This window comes from Sphaerodactylus townsendi, linkage group LG06, assembly GCF_021028975.2.
Source record: "Sphaerodactylus townsendi isolate TG3544 linkage group LG06, MPM_Stown_v2.3, whole genome shotgun sequence".
NCBI classification, from domain to species: Eukaryota; Metazoa; Chordata; class Lepidosauria; order Squamata; family Sphaerodactylidae; genus Sphaerodactylus; species Sphaerodactylus townsendi.
In genome coordinates, this window is record NC_059430.1 from 39,000,921 (window position 1) to 39,013,361 (window position 12,441).

At 42.9% G+C, this 12,441-nt stretch overlaps 1 protein-coding gene across 4 annotated transcripts in view; it reads right to left on the reverse strand.

Moving 5' to 3' along the window:
- FAM227A (family with sequence similarity 227 member A) overlaps positions 1-12,441 on the reverse strand; it is a 29,563-nt gene that overhangs the window by 11,576 nt on the left and 5,546 nt on the right. For all 4 annotated transcript variants that reach the window (XM_048501390.1, XM_048501386.1, XM_048501388.1 and 1 more), the window contains exons 4-10: positions 11,226-11,311; positions 7,914-7,989; positions 5,192-5,271; positions 2,772-2,918; positions 2,330-2,431; positions 1,581-1,685; positions 414-537 (exon numbers count right to left, since the gene is read on the reverse strand). In XM_048501390.1, the coding sequence (XP_048357347.1) occupies positions 414-537; positions 1,581-1,685; positions 2,330-2,431; positions 2,772-2,918; positions 5,192-5,271; positions 7,914-7,989; positions 11,226-11,311 (720 nt within the window). The remainder of the gene's footprint in view (positions 1-413; positions 538-1,580; positions 1,686-2,329; positions 2,432-2,771; positions 2,919-5,191; positions 5,272-7,913; positions 7,990-11,225; positions 11,312-12,441) is intronic.

Sequence of the window (12,441 nt, forward strand, 5' to 3'; positions counted from 1 at the left end):
GCTATGAACTCCTAGCAAGGGTGTAATAAAAGTGTGACAGATTTAGGCACACTGTAGGTGGCATTAGTCATGCCCAGTGGGATTTCTTAACCTCTTTTTTTTAATTTGGAACTCTATGCCATGTTTCAAATTGCTTTTGAAAGCCCCCTCACTTGCAAAAAACAGTCTGCAATGTGGCACAGATAACAGCTGTTCAAGAAAGGCAGCATAACAAGTTGTATTTGGGATCTAACTCTACAATGAAAGTATCTATGAAAAGGTCAGAAAGCCATAGATTCTTTTGAGTTTTGTTCGTTTTTTTGCACCACAGAGGGGTGGAAATAACCATAAGGCAGCAAAGTGTCAACTGGTGGTAACTGACATCCCCCCCCACCCCGTTTTACTCCTGGAGTAGGAAGAAAGGGGCTGCTTACCTCCCAGCCACTCACAGAAGACATCACAGAGCTGGGCCTTGAATTCATGCGTGTTGAACCATGACCTCGTGAAACAGGAGCAAAAGCAAGTATACACTGTTTGACTCAGCAATGATGGGAAAACCTGTAGTTCAAGCAAAGGAAAGAAAACAAAACAGAGCATTCCTTACTGCATAGTTGCGCTTTGCTTCATCTTGTACCCAGAGATCATCCAAAACTCTAATCCAATTCTTTTCAAACCGTGTTCCTTACAACTTTGTGGTTCACTGAAGTCTCATCAGGTACAACTTTGTGGTTCACTGAAGTCTCATCAGGTTTGTGAGAAAGTTAGCAACGGTGGACAAGCTTTCACGAAAGACAACTTGCTCACCACTTCTCAGCCTCTGCAGCAAAGTGAAGCTTCTCAGATGTTGCATATGTGTCCCACAAAGTTTAAGTGATGAGCCTGATTTGGATTCTTGCTCACCCTTTTTTTTAACAGATGAACAAATTACCAAACTGAATCTTGAAGCCACCGCAGTATTAGGCACCATGAAGAAGCTAGTTGAAAGTGCTACTTAATTCTTGGCAATCAATTATTACTAAGTTCTTTTTTTGTGTGCAGCTACATCACCACGCGCATGCATAGATAGAACGGTAGCTGTTTTTCACACTAAGCTACGTTCATGCGCGGCTTCGACATGCTTTACCCACACAGCTGCACTGGCATGAAAGTCTAATTTTATTTTACAGTTGGCACAGAAAATCATGTTCCACGCAGCCACGTTTCAACGTAACCGCCACTGGTGCAGGAAAAAAAGGCTGCGCGCGCATCGCACACAACCCACTGTGCTCTGATTGGCTGGAAGGCTCCACGTCACTCCCAATGGCGGGAAAACAAACCTACATTCAGCCTCTGAACCTCCCCACCGATCTGGTTTCGGTGTGTGTTTTTTTTAAAGGTGCACTTCCATGCAAGTTTTCAAAAAACACGTGATAAGGGGGAGAGGGAGCACTAGAACCAAGATGAATCTGTGTTCGGCAGTTAAGCAGCAGGGAGTTCTTGCTGAAACCTTGATATTTCGCATGAGTATCAAGCGATTAATTGACCGTGGGGAATCGACCTATTACTACTTTCCTGTTTGAAGTCTACACACTTCCTTTTAAGAAGAATCCTTGCACACTTACTTTAAGAATGTTTTCCTGGTTGGAAACCTTGTGACAGCCCAGTAGGATCCGGGAATAATTTTCTGCAATGCGGTCAAACAAATATCCCTGAATCTCCTGATTTGGCTGTAGGGAGAGAAATTCATAGATGGTTTGACTGACTGAAGAAGCTAAACGAAGTGTAAGTATATATTATTCTCACTAGGCTCCCTCCTGGACTAGATCAGCTCTCTGCTATGATCATCTTCCTTTCTGATAGCATGCCATTTCCAGATGACTCCAGCACAGTTATGAAAAGGGGGAAAATAGCCTATCTCACAGAGTTATTCTGAGGTAACATGTCACTCTGAAATCCTTTGTAGAGAGCAGGATTCAAATGTGTATATATATTAAAAGCTTTGGATTATGTTCTATTGTCCTGGGCCAACTTTTTGCTTGTTTTTAGAAGCAAACAAGGTTTTCAAGGCCAGAAACACCTGCCTCATATCTTTAGCTCCAAGTTCTGTGTGGGATTGAAAGTAGGATTGTGAAGGAAGTTCAAAACCAGAATTCTGCACAGGGAGAGTTTTCAGGCTCCATGTATCTCCATAATACAATAAAGATTCCTAATGCTCATGTGCAGTTTGTGATAGAGCTGACATGGAACTGTTTGTAGCAGCAATGCCCTATCTCAGGAGGAGAAACTGGGCCGAAGGAAAAGCTAACATCAGAAGTGAAATATCCAGAGCAATATCATCTCCCATACCCCTGTATTGGGGTCTTGTCCTTACATGATAGAGCTGTAGAAAAAGCCACCAGAAACTATCCAGTAAAACAGCTTGGGTGCAGGGAGCGTTGAGAAACTTGTGCAGCATCTTCTGACACCAGGTTGTCTGTAAAAAAATTAAACTGTAAAATTATGGTTTAGGTGTGTTAAAAAAAATCACTGGTTGCCTGCACTTTCCAGTCTGTCTCCTCTTTTTTCAGAACCAACCAAACTACCTAAGCTATTTAAACCCTGATGTCAATAGGATTATAGCACCTTAATTGCCTTCACCAATTTAACTGTGGCATGATTTGAACGGAATAAGACCTGACACAAGTCACATTTATATCTCATGCCCAGTTGCTGAACTGTCTGCATGTACAATGTAAATGTGTGCTTATACCTTATGCAATGCACCTACTACTACTAAAATGCTTATTCTGGCATTTTTGAAGTATGGAGAGTACCTTCCCAATGGGTGTTTTTCCTTGGGCATGAATTACTTTCTCCACAATTTCCGCTAGCTCCACTCCATTTGGCAGAGGTGTCAGTTCCTCCTTATTGTACCCTGGATATTGATACAGCTCTACAAGTTTATCTTTTTCCGATACTACCTAGGATCAAAGAAGAAAGTAAAACGTGAAAGCGAGCAGATCTTTACCTAGTTCAATAGGAACCTGATGATATGTCAGAGCTTCTTGGACACGTGATAATCCTATTTCCATCTCTTCTTCTTCTTTTTAAAGTAAGGCTCAAGGCAACAAACTAGGCTTTTAAGCAAGATAATAAATGCACATTCTGGAGAATTAGACATTTTAGAAAATTGTCTTATTTAGCTAGAAATGATGTTATGGCAGTAATCCTTGTTGCTCAACAGCTTAGTCCTATCATCTCAGTGAGATTCACACTCCATGTTTAAGTACATGCACTGGAAAGAGGTTCCACCAACTTAAATGATTTCCAGTTTAGTGAATGAAAGAGCCCAGCCTGATCATGTCTGGGTATAAATGGTTAAATTCAATATAATTGTTTTGGTCTAGGAGGGTTTGTGTACTTACAAGCATGCTAACCATGATTACTCAGTAGTAAGCATTGTTTTAAGTGGGATTATTTCCTATTAAATGTGAAAGACTGCAACCTTATTGCTTTATAGGAAAATCCCTGTGGTTTTCTGAAAACATTTAGCTTTCTGGTTCTGTGGCAGCAGCCAGGATATGAAGGCTATGATTAGGAGTACATTTTAATATATTTGGAATTAGTTGTATTAGAAAAATTGGGCATGAACTATTAGGCCCTCTCACAGCAAGATTTATAGGAAAACTTGTTTTTCCTGTTTAGTGCAACTCTGCAGGAGCTGTCTTATGCATATCTATAAGACACTTAGCCTACTAACGATACTGAAGTGTAAATGGCCCTTTCTGGCCTAGGCAATAACTCAGTAGGGAGTTACAATTCTCCTGAACATCAAGAGTACTTAAGGAACATAACATATTCCTAAAGGCTATTAATTAGATTCTTCCTCCTCCTGAATAAAAGATAAGTACATTAGCCAAAACACCAATTCATTGTTGCAGTGGAAGAGTTTCACATTCAACTGTACTGGAATGTTGCCCTGGGTCTCGTTAGCATGGCAAAATCTCCACTTCCAGGAATCTCTTGGCTGCCATTTTCTGATCATGGGATGTATGAAATCACCTGAAAGGGGCTCCACCTGTTATCCTATGCAAATGGCCAGCTGTAAGTGATGGAATCAGTGATATTCTTGTGATTGATAGATGTTTGTTTATATAATCTCTGAACTTTGATGCTGCTTTTCTTTTGCCTTTGGTCAGTTGCCTATTTTGGCTGCAGATCAAAATAAACTTATCTTTATACCTCCCATTCCTGGTGTTGGTTTGATAGGGCTTTTATGCAACACCAGGTGCCAAGCCTAGACCGCACTGGTGGGACTATTGGCTTCCAAACAAGGTGCTTTGGTAAAATCCATTTTGGAAGCAGTCAAAATATGTGACTAGATATACTCAGTCATTATAGTAGTAGGAAACATGGTGTAGCAGTTAGCGAGTCAAAGATCTGGGGAAAGCAAGTTTGAATCCTAACCCTGCCATGCAGAGGCGTAGCTGGGCCAAACTGCACCCGGTGCGCAGTGTGTTTTTTTTCCGGGCCTCCCATGACCCCTGTTCCATTCGGGCTTTAATAATTCTCACAATCTCTACCTTGGTTCTCTTTTCTTTTTTCTAGTACTTTTTCGGAGGGCTTGAAAGAAAGCGATTGTACAGTTCAGGCTAAAAACTGCTTGAGGAACTACAGTTCCCAGGAGACCTTGTGAGCCCCAAGGTCTCCTGAGAACTGTAGTTCCTCAGGCAGTTTTTAGCCTGAACTGTAAATAGGCCGCTTTTTTCAGCCTGAAAAAGTACTAGAAAAAAGGGAACGAAGGTAAATGTGGGAAAGGGACTGCGGGGGGGGGGAGGGGCTGCACGGGAGGGCACAAGGAAAAGGGGGAGGGGTGATTTTCCGCCCCCAGGCGCGTGCCCGGTGCACCCCCTGTCCCCTTGCCGCTCTGCCACTGCTGCCATGGTAGCTTGCTATGTGACCTTGGGCCACTCAGTCTCACCAAGTCTAACCTACTTCATGGGTAAGAATAAAATGGAGGAAGAAAGAATGCTAGAAGCCACTTTGGGTTCCCAGTGGGAAGAAAGGCAGGGATATACATATTTAAGTAAATAGAACAATAGCACAGTAATCTGATTCGCTGTGGCATCATCATAGGCACTACTCTCAAAAGGAAGCTCCCTGACCACTTGGAATCCAACTGCCCACCTTCGAAATAATATACAGGGGACAGGAACAAAATGGATAGCTCCTGCTCTCTCACAGCCCATCATACCTTCTTCTGGGGTACTTTGCTCTGGCGTACATCAGCAGTAGCAGAAACATGTCCGCTCTGTATTACCTTCCATTCTTTCTCTGAAACAGAAGGAAAAGAATGGTCCCACTGAGCATCTGAATTATCAGGATATAATGGGCAAGCCTGCAAAAGAACTGGTTAAATCACTTTACTGAGTTTGACTTGCAGATATTTCAGCTCAACCAGAAAAGAGAAGAAGTATTTTTCCCCATATGTGGTGCTATTCACAATGTACAAATGCATAGTATTATTTGCACTTTACAAGAGTTGAATTGCAATATGGATAAAATAAATTTCAAGTAATAGGTGCTGTTGACTTCCCTTTTCCAGGCATGGCTGATTTAGGGCTAAACTAGATTATTTTTAAAGAGTTGGGTCCAGGTTCCCCACAGCCATGGCTATTTAAAAAAAAAACAAAGCAGAGCCTATGTAGACCCAAAACACTGCCGTGGGCCGAGAAATAGCTCCTGCCTCCCCCCTCAGCCATTTTTCATAACAAAACACAGCCTGGGAAAGTTATTTCCCTGGTTTTGCTGCTCTGTGTGTACAGAATACCCTGCTCAGTGGCGTAGCGCCAAGGGGACGAGGGGTGCGTGATGCACCGGGTACATGCCGGTGCAAGGGCATTCCGGGGGCATGTCAGGGACGGGCGGGGCATGACAGGGAATTAGGGTGCACGAGTGCCCTGGGCACAGTTTCCCCCCTCACTCCGGCCCTGACCCCACCACATGGAGTGGCAAAAATAACCCCTTCCTTAAGCTTGTTTGGCACGGAAAACTGCTTTGGAAAATGGCTTGGAGAGGAGAACCCTTAATGGTGGCATTCTGAGCCCAGACAGGCTCTGCTTTGTTTTTCATTAGACATTCCCAACAACTGCTGTGGGAAACTTGAGTTGGTCCAGGGAACCCAGACCCAACTCTTAAACAAAGTGACTGTCTAGTTTAGCTCTTAGATTTGCTTCATCTCAGTGAGTTGTACTGGTGATATTCCCCTTCCCAGGGCTCGCTAGCCACAGGTCCCATACATTTATTTATCACGGTGAATTCACTTCTTCCTCCAAGATGCTTTGAGTGCAATACACAAAGGAACCCAACTTCACAAGAATGCTGTGAGGCAGTTCAAACTGACAAAAAGCAACTTGCTCATGCCTACACAATGAGCATCATGACTGAGTGGGTTTTGAACCCATGTCTCCCTAGTCCAGCAGACGACCTGCTATACTTAAAATATTTACATCGCACAAAAGTTAACTATTTGGCATGGATTAATTAAGTCCACGTAAAATATCTTATATCATCCTGACATACACATTTTTGTTCAGGAAAAACAAAAACAAATCAATGCCAACATAATTGAAGTCATCTACTTATTTTTTAACCCAACTGGCCTGAATGGAGATTACTTCTTAGTCAGAATATTTAGGATCTCAGCCTTATCTTAAATTCAGAGCACCTGAAGGACCACTTTCTCCCTATGAGCCTGCCTGAATGTTCAAGTCATCACCTAAGGCCAAAGCCATGCACACACTGTAAAATGCAGACAGGTTGAAATGTGACTGCAAATCAATCCTCCTGCATCGATTCAGAAACTTGATATGAATATTTAAAACCAGCTTTCCCCCCCTAATGTGTAGTGGGAGAAGGCTGCCAAACTCTTCAGGCAGTGTTTGTGAACTTGGTCATAGACTCTTATGTCATGATAAATCTGTTGGAATGCAGGTTTGCTTTCATCTGTCTCTCACGCACACCCAAAGGCACACACATTCACCTCCAAGGGAGGTTCAGATGTTTCATTCTTCTGTCAGAGACAAACAAAAGTTGCTCTTTTCCAAAACAGACTTGGGGAAAATGGGAACTGCAACCCCAGGAATAACCTTTCCAGGGGGCAGAAATGGCTGCTGTGATAGAGGGGATCCTTGCACAGATTGCCTTGTGCCACATTCTACTCACCATAACAACAACATCAGAAAATAACCCAATGAAGTCCAGGAAAAGCTGCTATTTTATGAATCCTTCATTGTGTTCTAAGTTACAGAGACTTCATAAATCAAAACAGCACGTTACCTGCTAAGATGCATGATAAATAATTGCTCCACAAAGCACTGAATGTGTTCCAGTTGAGTTGGAAGTACCTCAGTTGTGTCCCAATGAATATACATGGGCTCCTCAACATAACATGCAACTCAAACATGAATAAAGCAGGCATTTGTGCCATTAGGTCTCACATTCCCAAGGGCCTAACATATTTCCCAAGCTGAAGCCTTCAGATGCACCATTAATGAGATGTTTCTTATTTGGTTACTTTATCCTAGGATCCAGAAACACTTCTGAGATACAAAAAAATGATGCTTCAAAGACGTAGCTTTCATCAATGATACAGCAAGATTGATTGTCACTCCATCACACGTAGTACGCATTGAGATGGAATTCTGCTCCAGAGTATGTGCCAAACAGGTATTCTTTAAAAAGAAAATACTGGCATTCTCTTGGCTCAGTATGTTCTTGGCCCAGTGCACAGTCTGTAAACATCTGATACTAATATATTACTATAGCTAAGTAGGCATGAACCTGGCTTGCAAGCTGGAAGGCAATTCTAGGTAAAAGTTATATAAACAAATATATAATTCAAAATATATAATTCAAAAACACGTGCTAATGTAGACGTTATAAACATGGCGCAAAGGTAGCAATTTCATGCGTACCTTTCCCCCTGCTTGGACATATTTGCCTGGATTTCTTTAGTCCTGAAGGTTTTTTTGAACTTGCATCCTCAATCACCTTTAATGACAAAAAAATATATCAGTGTTACGCACTGCTTTTCTAGAGATGAATGGCATCTGTAGTTTACTTGTGCCAAAACAGGACATCAAGAGCACTCTCAAAGGCATTCTTAGGTTGCTTGAACATTCACAGTGGCCACACAACCTCCACAAGGGGATATTCTCTGGCCAAAGTGCATATGTGGTGGCACCAAAACTCCAGCATTCCCTGAAGGACATCACTTATCTGGATTCATGATAGAGAGCTTCCTAGCCTGTTTTTAGAACAGCATTATGGCCAAACTTGACAATACACTTGACAGCCCCTTTGTGGCTATATGTGCTGTTGGAAAATTAATGCTTCCAAGTAGACTGGGGCCCAGTTTGGCTTGAGAACATGGCACAGGGGGAGGAGCGGATTCAATCTCCTTCCTGTGCCATTTTTGTGAGGCAAAACAGCCACAGTCAGTACATATGCAGCCTCATAGTGAGGCAAACTGAATTCCCCCATGGCTGTTTAGGCTCAGATTCCCACCCTAATGTGTAAAACTTCTCATCTAGTTTGGCTCTTAGTCACTCTAGGAGTTAGATAGGATGAGTGTATTCCTGTTGGGTTTTGTGGATCTCTTAGACACTTTTGATACTATTGACTATGGCAGGGGTCCTGCAACTTGCAGCTCTCCAGATGTTCATGGACTACAATTCCCATTAGTCCTGCCACCATGGCCAATTAGCCATGGTGGCAGGGGCTGATGGGAATTGTAGTCCATGAACATCTGGAGAGCTGCGGGTTGCAGGACCCCTGGACTATGGTGACTGCCAGGGCTGCCTAATCAGGTTGGGTTTACATGACTCTATTCATCCCTGGAGGACAGTTCTCAAAAGGTAGGGACAGGGGACTGGTGCTCTGCCATTGATCTGAGGGTACAACAAAGTCTATCTTGTTCTTTTGCTGTTGAACATTTACATTAAATTGGTTGGAGAAGTTATCCAATGATTTGGTCCTCTGTTATCAATATGCATGTGATACCTTGTCATCCCTCTTTCTGCTATTTTGGGGAAATCTTTGGAAACTCTGAAGGCCTGACAGAAATCAGTGACTGCATGGATGAGGGCAAACAAAGGTAATCATTGATTGTATGGATGAGGGCAAACAAAGGCAATCATTGATTGTATGGATGGGGGCAAACAAATTAAGGCATTCTTGGTCCCACAATATGACTCACCTGGGCTTATCTGAACCTCTGCTGGATGGGCTTGCATACACCTGGAAAACCCAGGACTGCCACTTACGGGCACTCCTAGGTTCACTACTACGACTGGATAGTTAGGCAACAGAGGTTGCCCAGGACACATTTTATCATTTTTCACCTTTCTCAGAAGGATCAAAGGATCAAGAAGGATCAAAGTTGCCAACAGCATGGAGAATAAAATTCCTGTCTTTTTAACTGGCTTAATGGAATGTTATTCCCCTCCATGCCATGAAAAGCTTCAACTACACACTTTCACACAATGAAGGACTATTTTCTTCAGTTGTTAGCAACGCTAGAAATGATGTAGTCATGGTTACTCATGCCTTAATGACATCCAGACAACAGTACTGTGAGGCAGTTTGTGTATTTCAGTGCAAGAACAAAGAATGGAAGACTTTGACTGAATTCAGCTTCCCCAGTAATATGCAGAAGGTGACACCATGTTGGTATTCTTCATGATGGATGCAAGAGCAGACCTTCAACCCTATGGCTTAAAGAATCTCCTTTCTGACTTACTATCTTTTTAAATTTTGATACACCCAACCTGATGAAGAGTTCTGTGGAGCTCAAACGTTTGCATAATGTTTTTGTGTCAATTTGATTTTTCCTAATAAAGGTATTGTACAGATTTTGTTCTTGTTTATAGAGAAGGCTGCTCCTAAGCTGGTGATAAGGGCAAGGCAACAAAGGAGATCTTCTCTGATTCAGATTGCTAGAATTATATCCTGTACAGCCCTAAATGATCAAGGACCAGAATTCTTTAAAGATAATCTTCTCTCAGTGAGACCTATCCAAACAGTAAAAAAAATCTGTGAAGATTTCCTTTTCAGAGGTTGGCCCCAAAAGAGAAGGTTTCTAGCTCTATTATTACTAGGGAATCTGGCTTTCGATTGTATGATTAAGTTTATGTTGTGGATGCAGAGATTGATTTGGCCTGTTTTCTGTCTTTATTACGAAACTTTTCTTCTGGTTTTATTGCTTTAGTAGTGGGTTATGAACTATTCCAGGCACCTTGTCTAGCTGGGAAGTGTAAGTATTTTAAATAAATTCAGACACCAAAAGCTTTAGTTATATTAGATCCAAGTCAGCCCAAACTTTCTAGTTCTATTGACACATGCTAAAATCTTTTCCTTGGAAATCAAAGGGACAGAAAAGATTTTAACTCTGATGGAATCATGAGCTTTGTTTCCTGTTCCTGTACATTTTCATTTACCGTATTTATTGCTTTTGAGGGGCTTAAAGAAATGTAAGCCCTAATTATTCCACTAGGGCTAAATACCTGTAATCTGTTTAGCATAGTTTGCTCTTACTCCTCTTTTCTGAACAATTACAGACACAGCCAAGCCATCAGCTCCACAAATATTTCCTTTCTTGTTCCATCTTTCTTACATTATGAACATGACTGGCTTCAAGTTGAATAGCTTGTAAAATTAAAAACTGGTTCAGTAATCAGTAATATCATTGCACCTGGTTTATACCTCTTGTTCTATGGATAGTTCAATAAAGGATGATATATGGCCAGTGGCGCAGCTGCCATGGGGCAGCAGTGGGGGGCACCACACCCCGGGCATGCGCCATTGGGGTCATGCACTTCTTCCCCTTCCCCTGCCCAGCCTAGCAGAAGCCCAGAGCAGCCTGCAAAGAGCAGCTGGCTGAACTAAGGTAAGTGGTGGGGGACGGGGCCCCGCAAGGAGGCTGTGGGGGTGGGACCCATGTGAGGGCAGCCCAGAGCAGCCTGGGGTTCAGCCGGCTACAAAGAGCAGCCAGCTGAACTAAGGTAAGAGGTGGGCAGTGTCTGGGCGCCAGTTTGCCCCAGGCGCCATCCCCCCCCACACCACTATGGCATCTCCTTCAGTAAGAACAGAAAAGAACGCAAGCTGATTTTCATTTTGTTATTGAAAAGGCTACGGAGGAAACTTTGCCAAGTCCAGCATCATAAAAAAACCCCTTTTTAAATTCTGGGATTCTTTGCATAAAAGTGATGCAAGTTCTCTTTACTCACCAGGTCACTAATGTCAAATTTGTATAATCCCACTTTGAAATCCACAATCTTCTGGTTGACTTCCTGCATGGTTCCAATGGCATATTCTACAAATCTCTGTTAAGGAATCTTTTTTGGAAGATCAGGAGCCTTTTGAGAGGGTTTCTCTTGAAAACCATTCTAATAACATCTTTCTATTATGATGCATCAGTATGATTTAGTGGTAATATGTCAGACTGGTGAGATGTAGCTTTGCATCCTCTGTCATTGTCATGAAGCTCACTGGACAACCATGGGCCAGTCACACATTCTCAGCCTGACCGATTATCTTACAGGGCAGTTGTTGGAATAAAACAGGAAATGTCTTGTTTGCCACATGGCTCCTGGAAGGAACAGTGAAATAAGCATGGGATAAAGACTGAAAGTCTTACAGCACAATTCAGACGCGGGGGCAGGGGGATACACCATGGTGGCCAGAGATGGCACAGCAAAGGTGACACTGTGCCACCTTTAACGGAGCTCCAGACAGTGTAGCAAGCAGTGGGGCAAAAATCCTACACTGCTGCCTGGAACGCTCCATAGGAAATAATGACTTGTGCCACATATTATCGTGGTGTTAAGTCATCAGCCGAAAACCAACTATAATCACCTACGCCCCCAGGAATGCCCCTAACCATCCTGGCATTCATGTTTAGGCCGGTGCAGCTCTGGGGCTGGAGGCTGCTTCTGGATTGGGCACTATGGAGCTCCACGGCACCTGCCCACCTCCCTGTTTGCACTCTCAGTTGGTGTAAGTGCCACTTATGCTGGTGGTGTACATTGAGTCTCAGTGAGAAAGGCAGACTATACATAATGTCAATAAAACACATAAATAACTTTAAAAATATGTTGAGAAAGAGGAGCAAAAAACAAACACTGTGGTGGCAGCACCCACTGAAACAACATTACTTTAGTCCATGGGTCTGAAACCTGTAGCTCTCCAGATGTTCACGGACTACAATTCCCATCAGCCCCTGCCACCATGGCCAAAGTAGTCCAAGGTAACATCTGGAGAGCCGCAGGTTGCAGACCCCTGTTTTAGTCTGAACAACCAATCAGATCTCCAGTGGCCAATCAGAAGCCCTGCTGGGCAAGACCCCACATGGCCCCACCCATTTTCTAAAAACAATTGGTGGGTATTAGGAAAAATGTCAGCAGGTGCTGTAGCACCTGTGGGAACTACATTGGAAACCTGTGG